The sequence below is a fragment of the Juglans regia genome, chromosome 13, assembly GCF_001411555.2.
Source record: "Juglans regia cultivar Chandler chromosome 13, Walnut 2.0, whole genome shotgun sequence".
In the NCBI taxonomy this organism is placed as follows: Eukaryota; Viridiplantae; Streptophyta; class Magnoliopsida; order Fagales; family Juglandaceae; genus Juglans; species Juglans regia.
This window is the reverse complement of record NC_049913.1, coordinates 38,613,834-38,629,409: the sequence shown is the minus strand read 5'-3', so window position 1 is coordinate 38,629,409 and position 15,576 is coordinate 38,613,834. Positions and strand designations below refer to the sequence as shown.

Genomic DNA, 15,576 nt, shown 5'->3' with positions numbered 1-15,576 from the left:
TAAATTAAATTAGGGGTTTCATTCCAAATTAATTACACAATTAATTTCAATCCAAAGATTCCAAACCGAAATAATTACAGAAATGAGAAATCAAACACAATTCACATGCATTTCACGGACTCATTCAAATTTCAAACCAAAACACATGCACAATCTAAGCTCCACAGCACACAATTCACAAAAATCCCATCCTCCATCTCCGATAAACCCCATCCTTCCTCCAATCTCCATTAAAAATATAAATCACAACAAAATAAAATAGGATAGGGTTTGAGTTTCTTACCTTCGAGTTCGGGATTCGGATCTTCGGTGAGATGCAGAGAAAGGGACCGGATGGCGGATGCGCACGGCGACGTTGAAGCCACTGCTGGTAGCTGGGTGCAGCGCCGGAAACTCAGACTCAGAGAGAGGGAGGGTTGAGCGGAGAGACAGAGATGAGAGAAGTGAGGGTCTGAGAGTGAGCGAGGCCGAGGGAGGGAATCGGGGGGGGGGGCTAATTAACCCAGGCATGAAACGACGTCGTTTCATGCCTGGGTTTTAAAAAAAAAAAACCTACGCATGAAACGACGTCGTTTCATGCGTATATATATATATATTTTTTATATATATATATGGATGCGGGGTGGGGCGGGGTATATGCGGGGCGGGTGTGACCCCCATCCCGCACCCGCCCCCGGATAGAGCCCCAGATGCGGGGCGGGTGACCCCGCCCCCGCATCTGGCGGACGGGGTGGTCCGCCCCGCCGCACGGGTGCGGGGCGGAACCGGGCCGGGGCAGCGGGGGCGGGGCCCCGCTGCCCACCCCTACTTTTGATGCCCTTGGGGAGTCTCGACAAGTTGAAGATGTTGTGTCTGTCTCTCCAATCACCTACACTGTCTTGGGCAGGATTACCCCTGAGATGCCTTTTGTGTTTCCAACCCTTTCTCCCATGGGATCCCTAGAGGTTGACGCAAGTGGGAGTAGGGTGTCAATCCCTTCTTCGCCTTTCAACATTTCTCCTACTAGGGGTGGTGAGCCATCTCCAACTTTCCCGGTCAACCACCCTCTCGACGAACCTTCTCGGGCATCACCCGATCGAGCCGATCGAGAAGATATTGTGTTCCCTCCTGAGATGCCTTTTGTGTTTCCAACCCTTTCTCCCATGGGGTCCCTAGAGGTTGACGCAAGTGGGAGTAGGGTGTCAATCCCTTCTTCGCCTTTCAACATTTCTCCTACTGGGGGTGGTGAGCCATTTCCAACTTTCCCGGTCAACCACCCTCTCGACAAACCTTCTCGGGCATCACCCGATCAGGCCGATCGAGAAGATACTGTGGCCCCTCAGGTGAACACGAGCACTCCCCCGTTGATTTCTCTACTCCCCCCTTAATCTCCAAGCAAAGACGTCCTTCTATTCTACCAGGAGTTCTTTCAGCTCTCACCTTTCCTCCTCACTCCTCACTTAGCCTGGTCCCAATCCTGACTGTGGCTTTAGAGTGTTCCAAGTCGAGAGTGACAAGTTCAAGGGGTTCATCGGTCTCGCCCCGCCTTAATGCACTTTCATCTCTAGTTTCTACCTCGAGCACTTTCTCCTCTGGTGGGGGTGGCAGGATGAGGCCTACAATGCATTGGTTCTTTGTCGAGGTCTCGGTCATCCTTACATCCTTTTCACCTTACCGGAGCTCCTGCACATAACACTCTTGAGCTAACACCTGCTCACCGCATACTTCACCAACTCCTGTTTCCGTGGAAAATTTCATTTTTAGATGATAGGTGGATGTTATCACCTTGATTGCATTTAGCTTTGGGGGCCAATTATGGCGTTGTAAGCTGACCAAATTCTTACAACAAGAAATTCTGCCATTGTAGTCGCAGTGCAAGGGCTGGACTCGACCATTACTGGTAAGGCGATGGATCCCACAGGTTGAACTGTCTCGCCAGAAAAACCTTTAAATGATGTGGGGGTCGGGCGTAGCCAATCTTGCCCAATTTCCATCTTCTTGTATGCTTCCCAGAATATGAGGTCTGTTGAGCTCCCATTGTCTACCAAGATTCTCCGGGTGGCATAGTTGGCTATTAACATGGTGACTACTAGGACCTCGTCATGCGGTTAGACAACTCCTTTGCAGTCATCATCGCCGAAGGATATCGTGATTGTCGACCGCAACTTAGGTTGTTTCTTCGGTCTTCCCACACTAAAAACTTCTTTGTACCTAGTTTGTCGGGCATAGGTCTTCCGCACCGACGAAGTAGGCCCTCTGCCTGCAAATCTCCCAGCAATCATGCAAATCGTGCCTAGTGGGGGGTTTCTTTTGTTCGTATTTTGTCTTGGGCCCTAGTCCTCTTGTTGCATCCTTCTTCTCCTCGGACTTTCACTTTGTTGGCACCTTTGATCTCGATCTAACCTTCACTCGGTCACTCGCCTTGGTGGGGTGATGGCTCGGGCTACTAATCTCTCGAGCTCTCCACTGTCCCTCATCTCTTCAATCCTCTACTTCAGTGTATGGCAATCCTCCATCTAGTGTCCACTAGTGTTGTGATAAGAGCATAACCTTTGCAATTGTTGCCCCTGACCACCGTCTTGACGGGACTCCCGAGTTTCTTCCTGAATATTTATATTGGAGTACTGAGCCTGAGTGGGCTGCCCTTCTGCTTGTCTCACGCTTTTCCTTATACTGACCCTTCTTCATTTTTGAGCTTCCTTCTAGATCCCTCTTTAGAGTTCCCTTCTTCGCATGATCCTCTAACCGTTCCATCTCAGAGCGCCTAGGTGCTGTCAGCACTCGCAATGTATCTTCTGCATTGACAAAATCGTTTGCTTTGTCCATGAACTCACATAAAGTGGTCGGAGTTTTCCTGGCTAATTCGGCCATGAAAGGACTTCTTGGCCATATTCCTCCTAATAAAGTTGCCAACGTTATTTTCTCGTCCTCATCATTAGTTATAATTCTTTCCCTATTAAACTATGTGAGGTACGCTTTCAAGCAAAAGGTAGAGCTCTCGTCTTCCTTTTGCTTGATAGTTAAGGGCAGGTTTGGAGAGTGGGATGAGAATTTTGTGTTTTGTTTTGAAATTTAAAATATTATGTTTTAATATTATTATTGTTTTGGGATTTGAAAAATGTGTATTGAGATTTGAAAAAGTTGAATTGTTTATTATATTTTGTATGGAGATTTGAAAAAAGTGTAATGATGAGATGAGATGAGATGAGAATTTTGTGTTTTGTCTTGTGCCCCAAACTTGCCCTTAGTAGGTACGCGGCTGGTCTCCTCCTCCTTCGACTTGCCATAAATTGAATCAGGAATTGTCGACCCAGATCCTCAAGACTATCCACTAATCTTTTCTGTAGGCTCCAAACCACCCCTGAGCAGCCACTTTTAGAGTCAACGGGAAGGCTCGACATGCAATTTCACCAAAAAACCATTAAAGTGTCATGTGAGCCTTTAAGTCTCTAGATGCTCAATATGATCTTTGGTGCCATCGTACATCTCCATCGTTGAGACCTTGAAATTTTGCTGGAGAGGAACTGCCATAATTTGTACAATGTAAAGTAGGTTCGTGCTGGTCAACAGCTGCTCCACTGAGGAAGACACTCATATTCTTCTCGCCATCTCTTCATACTTGTCCATGAGACTTTATAGATCGTGGTGCATTTTCTTTGCTTCTTCCTCGTCGTTAGGAGGCCTGCTTGTGCTCTGCGACTCCCCTTCCGTTCTGTCCACCTGACTCGGTGCGGCATCCTCTCTTGAACCTTCATCTCTTCGTGTAAGAACCTCAATTTCACGCTGTAAAGCCTCTAGCTCTGATGTTACTTTCTTCAACTAGTCCTCCAACTCTGCTATTCTGCCTTCCATGTTTACCGATGTGGCTTCCTAATCCCTTGTTGCTTGAGATCGCGTGGTGGCGGGCATATGAAAACCACGTTATTTAAAAGGAATCCTACAGACAGTGTCAATTGTTATGGACGTGTTTTACAGTACCTCTCACGCAATCACCTACAACCAAAGAGAGACAGGTCTTAGAGGGTTCGGGAGAATGTCTCCAATGCCTAAGTCAGTATAGTAGTGGAGATTTCTCTAGTATGTAGAACATGAGTCTCGTTGTCATATCTAGGTGATATAAATAGGGCCCCTCATGATGTCTTCTGTTTGATGTAATATTCACCTGATCGCTTATTTGAAATTCAAGTTGTGAGATATATCAACTTCACTTATTAAGGATAAATTGATAACCTCTCTCTCGAGATTTTTGAATAGTTATCATTTCAGTGATAACCGTTTATATCTTTCTAGTGAGTTGAGAAGCTTTGATTCAAGGCTTATGGAGTTAGGCTATTGTCCGGGGCCATAACACGGCTCAGCAGGCCCCAAGGACGGAAATTATTGGCATTGGATTAGCCAAATATCTTTTTATCTTTAAATTTAGTAAATATAATCCATATTTACTCTATATTGAATTAGCTAAATTATTTTCATCCAAAATATAAGTTACAGTAAATCTATTCTTCTTTTCAAATATGAAAAGAACTATAGTAAGTTTAAAAGTATTTTTTTAGATTATTATATTATAAATACGAGATTTTTATTCATATATACATATGAGATTATTATATTATAAATTGTTGGATTGCAAAAATGAAAATAAATATAATTATTAGAGGTTATTGAAGATTATAAAAATAAAATAAAAATTAATTAAAAATAATAAATAATAAAAAATAATAATATTTTATTATTATACAGAATATAATGACTAATCTAATATAAATTTTAAATTTTAAATAATTAATTAAAAGTGAAAAAGTTTCATATTAATTAAAATTAAAAAAATATGATAACCAATCAAATGCTAATCATCTAACAAGGAAATATTTATGCCGGGAACAGATCCTATATATTGTTCATTACCGTCATGATCTGCAACGATAATCTAAAAACAAGGCACCTTTTGACATTTGTCACTCATTCCTGTCGCTTTAATCCTCCACTAACTTGCTCGCTCGAGCAGCTTATAGGTGCGCGCAATTTAATAATATAACCCCGTTATTAACTCGTTAATTAGTTTGTTCTCTAAAATGAAGAGAAATTGGTCATATATACTTATCCTCAAAATAAGGAAATCTCGTTTGTTTTTAAAAATTTTTTTAACTCATCTCATCTTATCTCATTTAATCATTATATTTTTTTTAAATTTATATAAAATATAATAAACAATTTTATTTTTTCAAATTCTGAAAAAACAATAATATTAAAAATATATATTCTAATAATATTTTATTCAACTTTTAACTTTAATTTAAAAAATTCTCATCTTATCTCATCTCTAAATATCTCATTTCATCTCATCTTTATAATCTTAATTAATTACTAGCAGCTAGTAGAAGACGAGAGACTTAAATATTGGTTGGTAATTAGGGCGTTGTCAAGAGATTTCGATATCAATGCTTTATAATTTATAAAAAATTATAAAAAATCAAAAGAAATGTTTTGTTTATAAAAAATCTTGTAAAAATAAATTTATAATTTATAAAAATTTTTACAGTACAATAAGTTGTAAACTTTTTTTATTATAAAAAGATCTATTATATCTACCCTAAATTATGAATATTATTTTTTATAAGATCTATTTATATTTATAAGAGAATTTAAAGGACAAAAAAGGTAGACTCACGGTCAACGCGGTCTGAGAAGCTACTTAATTATTTAACTCAGTCATGAGAGCATTGGCAACGTGCTGAAAATTTAAGGTGATTTGGAGACGTTGGGATTCGAAGATGACTTGAGATGATTTGAAATGAGTTGAGATGGATTGTGAATAGTAATGAGATGAGTTGTGAATAGTAGTGAGATTTGTGAGTTAAAGTTACTGAATAGTAATGAATAGTAGTGAGATGAGTTGAGATGAGCTGAGATGTCCTGCGAATCCAAACGTCTCCTAAAGTTAGGTTTTTGGTTAAAATCAAAGTAATTGAAAATATTAATATACATTTGATTATCCATCTTAAAGTTAAAATAAGAATATAATATTATATATTTTAATAATAATTTTTTTTAATAATTTTTAAATACATCCTATATATTAATTAATAATTTAATTTTTATTTAAAATTATTATTTTCTAACTATTTTTTATATCAATCTAATTATCCAAATATAGCCTTGTTTATTAATTAAAGTTTTAAAAAGAATTTAATAAAAACTTGTTAATTATTTATAAATAAAATATAGATTTAATGGATGAATAGTGACTATGTAACTTTAGAAATTACTTTAAAATGACTGTAGCTCAAAATTTAAGTTAAAAATTTTTACTTACTCTAATACAAAGTCATTTATATAAAATTTAAATATATTTTGAGAAATTATATTTGTAATCGTGAGTGTGTAAGTATTGTATAATCGTTTTGAAAAAAATAAATAAATATAAAATTTATATAAAAAAAAATTAATTTTTTAATAATAAATAATTTTTTTTAAAGAAATTGCATATCATTTCACGAACATTAATGATATATTTAAATTTTACTGACATTTGACTAGTAGAATGTAAATAGTATGAGTCCCTATAAAATAGACTGGCTAGACCTGAATGTGGAATCGGCTTGCTTAAAATCCAGCCTTCTGCTGCTCTTCGCTCAGTCCATGTCCTGGCCGTCTGCTCGAACACACAATTAGTCTATCAGGTTCAATGAGTTGTTATATGGATACAAGTTCTTTTTCAATGCCTTAGGGTATAGACTTTTAGAATTGTCTGCTTTTGTTTCAGCTCAGGCGGACACAACAGCGAAGAGGTTTCTTTTCTTCTGCTCTATTTCCGGGACCGGATCATACTCTACCGAGTTTGGGAAAAGAAGATCTCTCAGAGTGAGAATGTCTTTAAGCTGCAGTTATTTACTTGAAAAAACATATCTGTGGATGTTCATGTACTTTAGAATAATAGATCGACCAAGAGTGTTGAACGTTTCTCTAATCTGTTTTCCATTTTTATGATCAGGAAGCAGAATTCAGTGTACGGGTACACTACTTGAGTATGAGCTTCTTGGGGCAACAGCAAGAGAAGGGGGTCGTTAGGTGAGCCACTGAGCATCTTCTTCTTCTTCCTACCGGCGATTAATTAGCTAGTAAATTTGTGTGGCAGAAAGTTGCTGAGATCGTTAATGGGATCTTTCAACTATTTTGTCCCTTGTGGATAACTTGAAAGAGCACCGCTCTAATGACAGCTAGTTACTTTTCTCTCTCTTTCTTCTCCTCTTTTTCTTTTTTTTTTTTAATAATTTTTCATTTCATATTTTTTTAATATATTTAATTATTTTTAAAAAATAAAAAAATACTCAATACACTTAAAATCACATTTTTAATTACTAAATAAAAAATTTTTATCAAACGATACATTTGAAAAATATTTGAGCTGTACAACTTGAGAGAGAATAATTTTTTCAACTTGAAATTCGGACCAAACAACATTAAAATTCCGACCAAACAACATATCATGATCATCTGAAATAATTAATTAGTGACCAATTATTTAATGACCTCAAGAGGCATTAAATGCATGGTGCAGCATGTTGATATACCAAAGTTATCTTTTTCTTTTTCTTGGTATGTTCGAACGTACGTATTTGCATAATCACTTCTAGATTGGTAGTATCATTGTAAATTAAGCAATTATCATAGTCATTTGGTCCCATGATTTTAATCACTGCCTGTTTGATCTCTTTTGCCCAGGGATCCGGATATTGAGGATCAGCAAATTCACATTAAAGCGGAAGTTAAGATGTCAAAGAAGAAAACGAAAAAGAGGCAACTTCAAGAGTGGACTGTAAACATTCTTCACCCAGAGGGAAAGTTCCTCCGAATCTGGAAATTGATATTCGTGTTTTCGGTATCTGTGGACCCTTTGTTCTTTTACCTTCCGGTGATTAATGATGAAAAAAAGTGCGTTGCTTTTGATAAAAGATTACACATCATAAGTCTTTGTTTGCGAACTGTGCTGGACTCGATTTCGCTTGTGAAAATCATTTTGCAATTTTTTTGTCCTTACATAGACGAGAACGCTCGTCTGAAAGGACAAGATGGAGTAGTTACAGATGCTTGGCCAATAGCAAAGAGGTACTTGTGGTCACGCTCATTCTCGATTGATGTCCTGTCAATTCTTCCAATCCCACAGGTAATTAATTAGCTAGGGTCACTGAGCTTATCCATATATATATGCTAATTCTTAACTGTTTAATTTGCTCGTTTGTTTTTAGAGATGAGATGAATTGAGAATAAAATTAAAAAATTGAATAAAATATTGTTAGAATATATTTTTTAATATTATTATTGTTTTGAGATTTGAAAAAGTTGAATTGTTTATTTTATTTTATGTAGAGATTTGTGAAAATTGTAATGATGAGGTGAGATGAGATGAGATGAGATATTTTTAGAAAACAAACAAAGCCTTAATGCATGCAAGTTTACATGTCATTCTCTATAAAATTAAATTTTATAATTTAATTAAAAAGTATATTTTTTTAAATTTTTTCTTAAATTTTTATTCATCTTTCAAAAGAATCATGTTACAGCTCCGGCTGGGAATTCCGCTGGGAGTTCATGTATTTTTTTAAGTTATTTTTTATATAAATTTTTTTATATTTTTTAATATTTTTAAAAAATAAAATAAATTTAAAAGTAAAAAAATATTAAAAAATACTTCTTTAATCACGAAGTAAAATAAAAATTATAAAAAAAATATTTTTTATAATTTTTATTTTACTTCATGATTAAAAAAATATTTTTTTAATAATATTATAATTTTTCTTTTATTTTTTAAAAATATTTAAAATTGTTAAAAAAATTTATATAAAAAAACATGTAAAATACACTTGCTAGACCCAGCGGGACATCTAATATTTTCCCTTTCAAAATCCTCATACATCTCATTATCTATGTTTTCTCTATTCTATTAAAATAATATTTTTCTATTATTTCTTTATTACTTTTTTCTCTCACTTCCATTTACAAACTTAACTACTCAATATTTTTTTCTTATATTTTGAACTATTACTCTAGTGAATATTTTAAACAAAAATTTAAATTATTATTTTTTGGATATGATAATATTTTTAAAATTAATTTTTTTTATATTTTCGTAATTTCTTAAATTATTTTTAAAATTATGACAAATATAAATATGAGAGAAAGTGTAAATGATTAGAAAAAGAATTTATTTTATGTATTAGAATAAAATATTGATAAAAATTAGTTTAGAGGATTAATAGTGATTTTCCAAACCTTTTCCCTGAAATAAGGATTGGGATGAGGGGAGTATTTTGATCAAAACTCTAAAATAAACCTCAAATTATAGGGAAAATAATGTTTTGGGACATGGGATGTGAATGCTTTAAGCAGTACGTACACAAGAATGCCTGAACTAACGTTTTACGTAAATACAAAATTGTTAACAGATATATAATATGATACAAATTAAGTTGTCTTTGTTATTTATATCATGTCCAGGTGCTAGTTCCAATTATTTTTTCAGAAATGAGAGGTTCCAATGCTTTGAACACCAGAAAAATGCTGAACGCTGTTGTCGTATCCCAATATGTGCCAAGAATAACTCGTATCTATCTGTCTTGGAGAAAAGTCAGGAAGAATACAACCCTACCTCTAATTATCATAGCGGTGAAAGCTGGATTCAATTTGTTTCTGTACACCGTTGCCAGTCATGTAAGTTAATTTGTTATCATGATCATGAGTCTCATACTTATACTAGTGTTAATTAACTTTCGGCGGATGATTCATTCTCATCAAGTTTGAAATTCATTTAATAATCCTAATTAATTATCTACTTTTTGAATAATAATTGTTTCTTATTATATTGATATCGATTCGTACTTACAGATGTTGTGAATCAATTTCAATTATTTAAATCCCCCTCTAATTCTTATTGCTAATTATATATTAAACTGGTCTGCTTCCATGAGTATATCAGGATTTTATCTGATGTCTGGTTAGATTTGGATAGTGAGTTGAGACGAGATGAGTTGAGAATAAAATATTATTTTTTAATATTAATATTATTTTGTGATTTGAAAAAGTTAAATTATTTATTATATTTTATATAGAAATTTATGAAAGTTGTAATGATAAGATGAGATGGGTTGAGATAATTCTCAATCTAGCTAAGTTTTAAATAAATCAACCTTGACAAATGATCATATATATATATATATATATAAGCATGCGTTGTACACATACTAATTGTATCCATGGATATATAATTCATGACTACCACCTACTCGATCTTATGGCCATATTTTAGGTACTGGGTGCGTTTTGGTACTTTTTCTCCATACAACGAGAGACGGCTTGCTGGCACTTAGCGTGTGAAAATTATAATGGATGTAATCGAAGTTCTTTGAACTGTGATCACAGTTCTGGAAATTACACATTTTTAAATGATTATTGTCCCGTAGAGAAAGAAAATCCAACAATGTTTGATTTTGGAATATTCCTTGAAGCACTTCAATCTGGTACGGTGGCATCCATGAATTTTCCGCGGAAGTTCTTGTACTGTTTTTGGTGGGGCCTGCGAAATTTGAGGTTTGGACAGTATTTTTGTATTTTCACAATGAATTATTATATAGTATAGTCTTGTCATTAATGAACATACCACCCGTCTTGTACATTATTTAGGGAAAAAATCTTTCTGAAGTTTTCACCCAAATTTGTGGTGCTCAAGTAGTAAAGAAATAGATAAATTAAGTGAATCTTTTAATATTTATTGTTCATTTAATATTATTCGAGATATTTTATATATTGACAGCAATAAATACTATAGGACCCACTTGATATATCTATCTTGACCTTTGAGTTTGAATTCGAAGTTAAGGGGACCTTAATTTGTGTATATGCATTCGGATTCAGTGCAGGGTCTGGTTTTATTGTCTAAGAAAGGTAACACGAAAAAGATAATTCATTATGTACGTATAAGATCATATATCATACATATGAACTTATATTCATATTTTATATATAAAACACACAAAAATAATTAATTTAGTCAATTGCTGCTCAAACAAGAATTATATATATATATATATATGAAGAAATGCATCTTCGATTTTTTAGATTATGGTCTTTTTTTATTATTATCATGTTGTTTTAGGCGTGTGATTAGATGCTCTTTGTTTCCTATATATCTTAAGCCCTACGCGTACAGGTCTATTCTTAACTTAAATACTCTAACATGATATATATGAACCATTCTTTGCTTATTTGAGCATATATATATGTATATGTGTATTATATTAATCATTTATGATGTTACCATCATATACAATTGAATTGATCCAATTTTGGCAGTTCTCTTGGTCAAATCCTTCAAACAAGTCCCTATTTCTGGGAAAACTGCTTCACAGTTTTGATTTCGATCTTTGGCTTGCTTCTATTTTTGTACTTCATCGGAAATTTGCAGGTTAGTGTTATGACTTATGTGATGGTCATATTTTTTTTTCCAAGTTTGAGCGCGCACCCATATTTCTATAATTTTGCGTGAGTGAGAGATGGTTTCTATAAACATTAATAGAACACAACATGCACGATCTAGTAATTCTATTAGCAATCTCGATCGTTCCCTTCCCTCATCTTGATTGCGTTTTTCTTGAAATGAAACAACCATATTAATTTTTTGGATTAATTGCCAACATGTATTTAGCAAAATATCGATACATTTATTCCTTTAAAATTAAATTATGTTATGATCAAGGATTAGGACATGAACTAGCAAATTAAACAAGTTCAATCTTCTCTCTCTCTCTCTCTCTCTCTCTCTCTCTATATATATATATATATATATATACAGTGAGTCAGTGACAGAACCAGGAATTTATTGTAGGAAGGCCGAACAAAGCTAAAATTATAATAAAATATTTTTTATTCTATTTTTGAGTCAAAATAATTTATAAGATTAAAATAATTTTTTAGAGAGGGGGCCAACACAATATGATATTAATACAATCTTATTAAATTAATATATATATATATTTTTTCAAACTTTGGGGGGCATGGCCCCCTGCCCCTTAATAGGTCTGCCACTTAATATATATATATATATACATATATATATACACACACAAACTGATGAAGGTGCTATGTGCAAGGCATATATACCCCTTGCTTGTAGCACCTGGTTAGAAGAATAAAAGAGGCATACGTGAAATCAGTTCTGGTTATTGAAGGTGGTTTGCAGATCTGAAAGAATGTTTGTTTTTTACATCATGTAGACATTTATTGCATATTGCGTGTAGATTTTGTTAGTTTCATGAATGTGAAATCAGATTTTGTTTGGGTTTGATTTTGTCTGATGGGAATGATCTATATATATTTTGTTGAGAACAGCATGCCGCATGGGCAAGGCAGTCGGAGTTTGTTGGGGTTTGTGTGTGTGGTTTAAATAGGGGCAAAGACGTAAACTTTCCAATTACACAAAGGGATAAAATGTAAATTTGTGAATAAAACAAAACAAATGACAAGGACAAAATGGGAAAAGCAGAAATGAAGAGGGATAAAATTGAAAAACAAAATTTGGAAAAAATTTACTGTTCATCAGTGTAGACTCTATTTCATTCATAGAATAGATATGCAAGAGAATATTCTTTTATTTTCTTTTGATAAGTTTGAATTAATTAAATTGAAACCAATAAAGTGATTTATCCTTTTTTTCTCTTTTGCCAAAAATTAAAGAGAGCTGGAAATTTACTACACATACTTAATTTTAAACTTAAAATTAAAGAGAGCTGTAGGTTTAGTATAATTCTTTTCTTTTTTAATATATATAAACTTAGTTATATTTTAAATGGTTATAATTGTAATTTTCTTGTTGATTTTATTTCTTGGGAGATGAAGTAGTAATTTATCACTAAGATTTAAAGTGAACTTGTTATGTAAACAGATGTATATGCAGTGGGAGACACAGAAACAGTTGAAGACATACATGGATGAGAATGATATTGCAAAGATGAGAGGTAAAGAACTAAATGTGCAGTTATGGGTAGTAAGAAACAAGCTACCAAGCCATATAAAATATCAGATCATGCACCACATAAAACCAAGACTACAGGAAAAAAAGAATGATATAGATGCAGAGAATCCATTCCCTCACCTTCCCATATTTCTTAGACAGGATATTAAGCACCATCTCTGCTTGCCCATGCTAAAGAATGTGAGTGTTCCTTTTTCTTCGATCTACTTATTTTTCTGTAGAGAGCATAAAAAGTATAATTAAGTTCAATATTCAATAATTATTTTTCTTCTATACAGCTTACTACTTATCTACTATATCTGACGTAATTCATTGTTGGACGTACAATAATTAATTAATTACGTGGACATTCTTAGCATCATCTTGTACGTGACATTGTTCGCCGTCACATGAAGTTGTTTGAGATCTTGACATGCATTGAATTCCCTGCTCCCGAATGTGTTCAATTTTATTATGGGTTTCTCATTATTGTTTTGGTTTGTATGTAAGACAGGTGCCCATGTTCCAAAAATCAAGTAACAGGCAATTGCAACTCATCTGCAAATATATCAAGCAAGTGTACTACAGTCAAGATACCTACATTATTCGGAAGGGAGAACCACTTGATCGAATGCTCTTCATCACAAAGGGCGTTCTTTGGAAATTTGCAACCACAAATAATAATGGTGTGGGAAGTACTGTCTCCTCAAGCCACGGGGAGTGTATTGAAGAAGGTTGTTACTGTGGAGAAGAAATTCTAAACTGGGGGTTCCATGGCTTTTCCCAACAGGTCCTGCCCAACCTATCCGACCTCCCAATCTCTGACAAAACCCTCAAAACCCATACAAAAGTTGAAGCCTTTGCTCTAATGGCGAACGACTTGAAGGCTTTAGTCTCCGAATGTGCCGGACCAACTCCTACTAAAGCTGTCCTTATGATACAAGAAGCTTGGCGCCGCCGCAATAAAGTACGCAATTGGCAATCGAGAGCTAGCAATACCTAGCTGGCATGGACTCCACTGTTGTGGTTTAGGAGTAGTACTCCTTTTATTCAGCAGCTGCTTGTCTGCTTGTTGAAATGCATTAGTTTGTTTTTGAGGTCGTGTATTAAGTTGTATGCGTACGAAAATCAACCGTTCTCACCTTAACCAATGTTTGTTTTCTTTCATATTATTTTAACATTTTGTTTTGGATGAGTGGGGGCGAAGATGTGATGGGGATGGCAAAGCAGCTAACATTTGCTTCCCATATTAATTGAATGGAAAATTAAGAGAATGGGTTGGTCAAGATGACCAAATCAGTGCATGTTATGATTAATATCTTAACCCGACCCCCCTCACGGCGAAGGAGCGGTTAGTCAACTATTATCCGAACTTACCTCCCCATAGGGGCGTATAGGGAAAGGTCAGCCCTAGGGTGGCCTTATCCCTCCCACGATGGAGTGCGGGTTAGTCCTTAGCTACCCGACATCAAAAAATTAACCTCCCTCGTCAGCGTCAATAGGCGAGAGAGGTCAGCCAACTGCTGTTCGAACTTACATTCCCGTGGGGTTGTATAGGGAAAGGTCGGCCCTTGGGTGGCCTTATCCCTACCGTAGAGGAGAGTGGGTTTTGCCCTTGCGGCAACTCAAAAACTTACCCCGACTTCCGCTACGACGAAGTAAGGGATCATCACCAACCTGTCCCAAACTTACCATTTCTGGTGATGTCAACGAGTGGGAGCGGGTTCAATAACAGATTGCCCGAACGACTTGATTCTTTGCGAGATATCATAGGGAAAGTTAGGCCTTAAGGTTGCCTTATCCCTTTCACAATGGAGAGCGGGATCAGACTCATTTCTTGTATAGAGTGTGGGCAGACTCTATAGACCGCCCAAATAATAAGGAGAAAGATACGAACGTCATTAACAGAATCTACATCAACGAGATCGCCATTAGCAACTTACCTCCCCACGAGGTGAAAGGGATGAGTGTAATACCTAAAGGCTGCTCTATCCCTCTCGCAGAGGAGTGTGGGTCGGCCCTTGGCCACTCGAAGACAAAATCTCCACCAACGGACTTTACTTCAACAAAAGAATCTCCAACAACAGAATCACCGCCAAAGGAAACTCCACTAGCTCCAACTTACCTCCTCGCGAGGCAAAAGGGACAAATAAATCTCGCGGAGGAGTGCGGGTCGGCCTTCAGCACCTGACATATTTATCAACGGAGCGTCATCTCTAGCAACAGAATGCCAAACGAACAGCTCCTCAAACTTTCATCGCATCCCGGTAAAATAGCTCAGGTTTGCGAATTCACTAACAAGTTTGACTTGTGCAGCATCTCCTACTTACCTTCCCGTGAGGGTTAATAGGCGAGACCAGCCCTAGGGCAGCCCGACCTGCCTCATGGTGAAGTGCGGGTTCAGTCTTTCGACTACCCAACATTATTTATTGGGGCAACATCTCCTCCTTACCTTCCGATGAGGGTCAACAGGCGGGACCGACCTTAGGACGGCCTAGCCTGGCTCACGAAGAAGTGCGGGTAGAGTCTTTCGACTGCCCGGCATTACTTATATCAGCAAAATCTTCATCTGTAAAATATTTATCAGTAATATC

At 35.7% G+C, this 15,576-nt stretch overlaps 1 protein-coding gene across 1 annotated transcript; it reads left to right on the top strand.

Moving 5' to 3' along the window:
• The first annotated feature begins 6,588 nt into the window (after positions 1–6,588).
• LOC108982555 (cyclic nucleotide-gated ion channel 1-like) lies at positions 6,589–13,626 on the top strand. Its single transcript, XM_035684494.1, has 9 exons — positions 6,589–6,659; positions 6,743–6,840; positions 6,971–7,047; positions 7,702–8,143; positions 9,475–9,687; positions 10,283–10,563; positions 11,326–11,437; positions 12,914–12,986; positions 13,497–13,626. The coding sequence occupies exons 3-9, from the start codon at positions 7,007–7,009 to the stop codon at positions 13,520–13,522; spliced, it is 1,188 nt and encodes a 395-aa protein (XP_035540387.1). The 5' UTR covers positions 6,589–6,659; positions 6,743–6,840; positions 6,971–7,006; the 3' UTR covers positions 13,523–13,626.
• Positions 13,627–15,576: the final 1,950 nt, after the last annotated feature.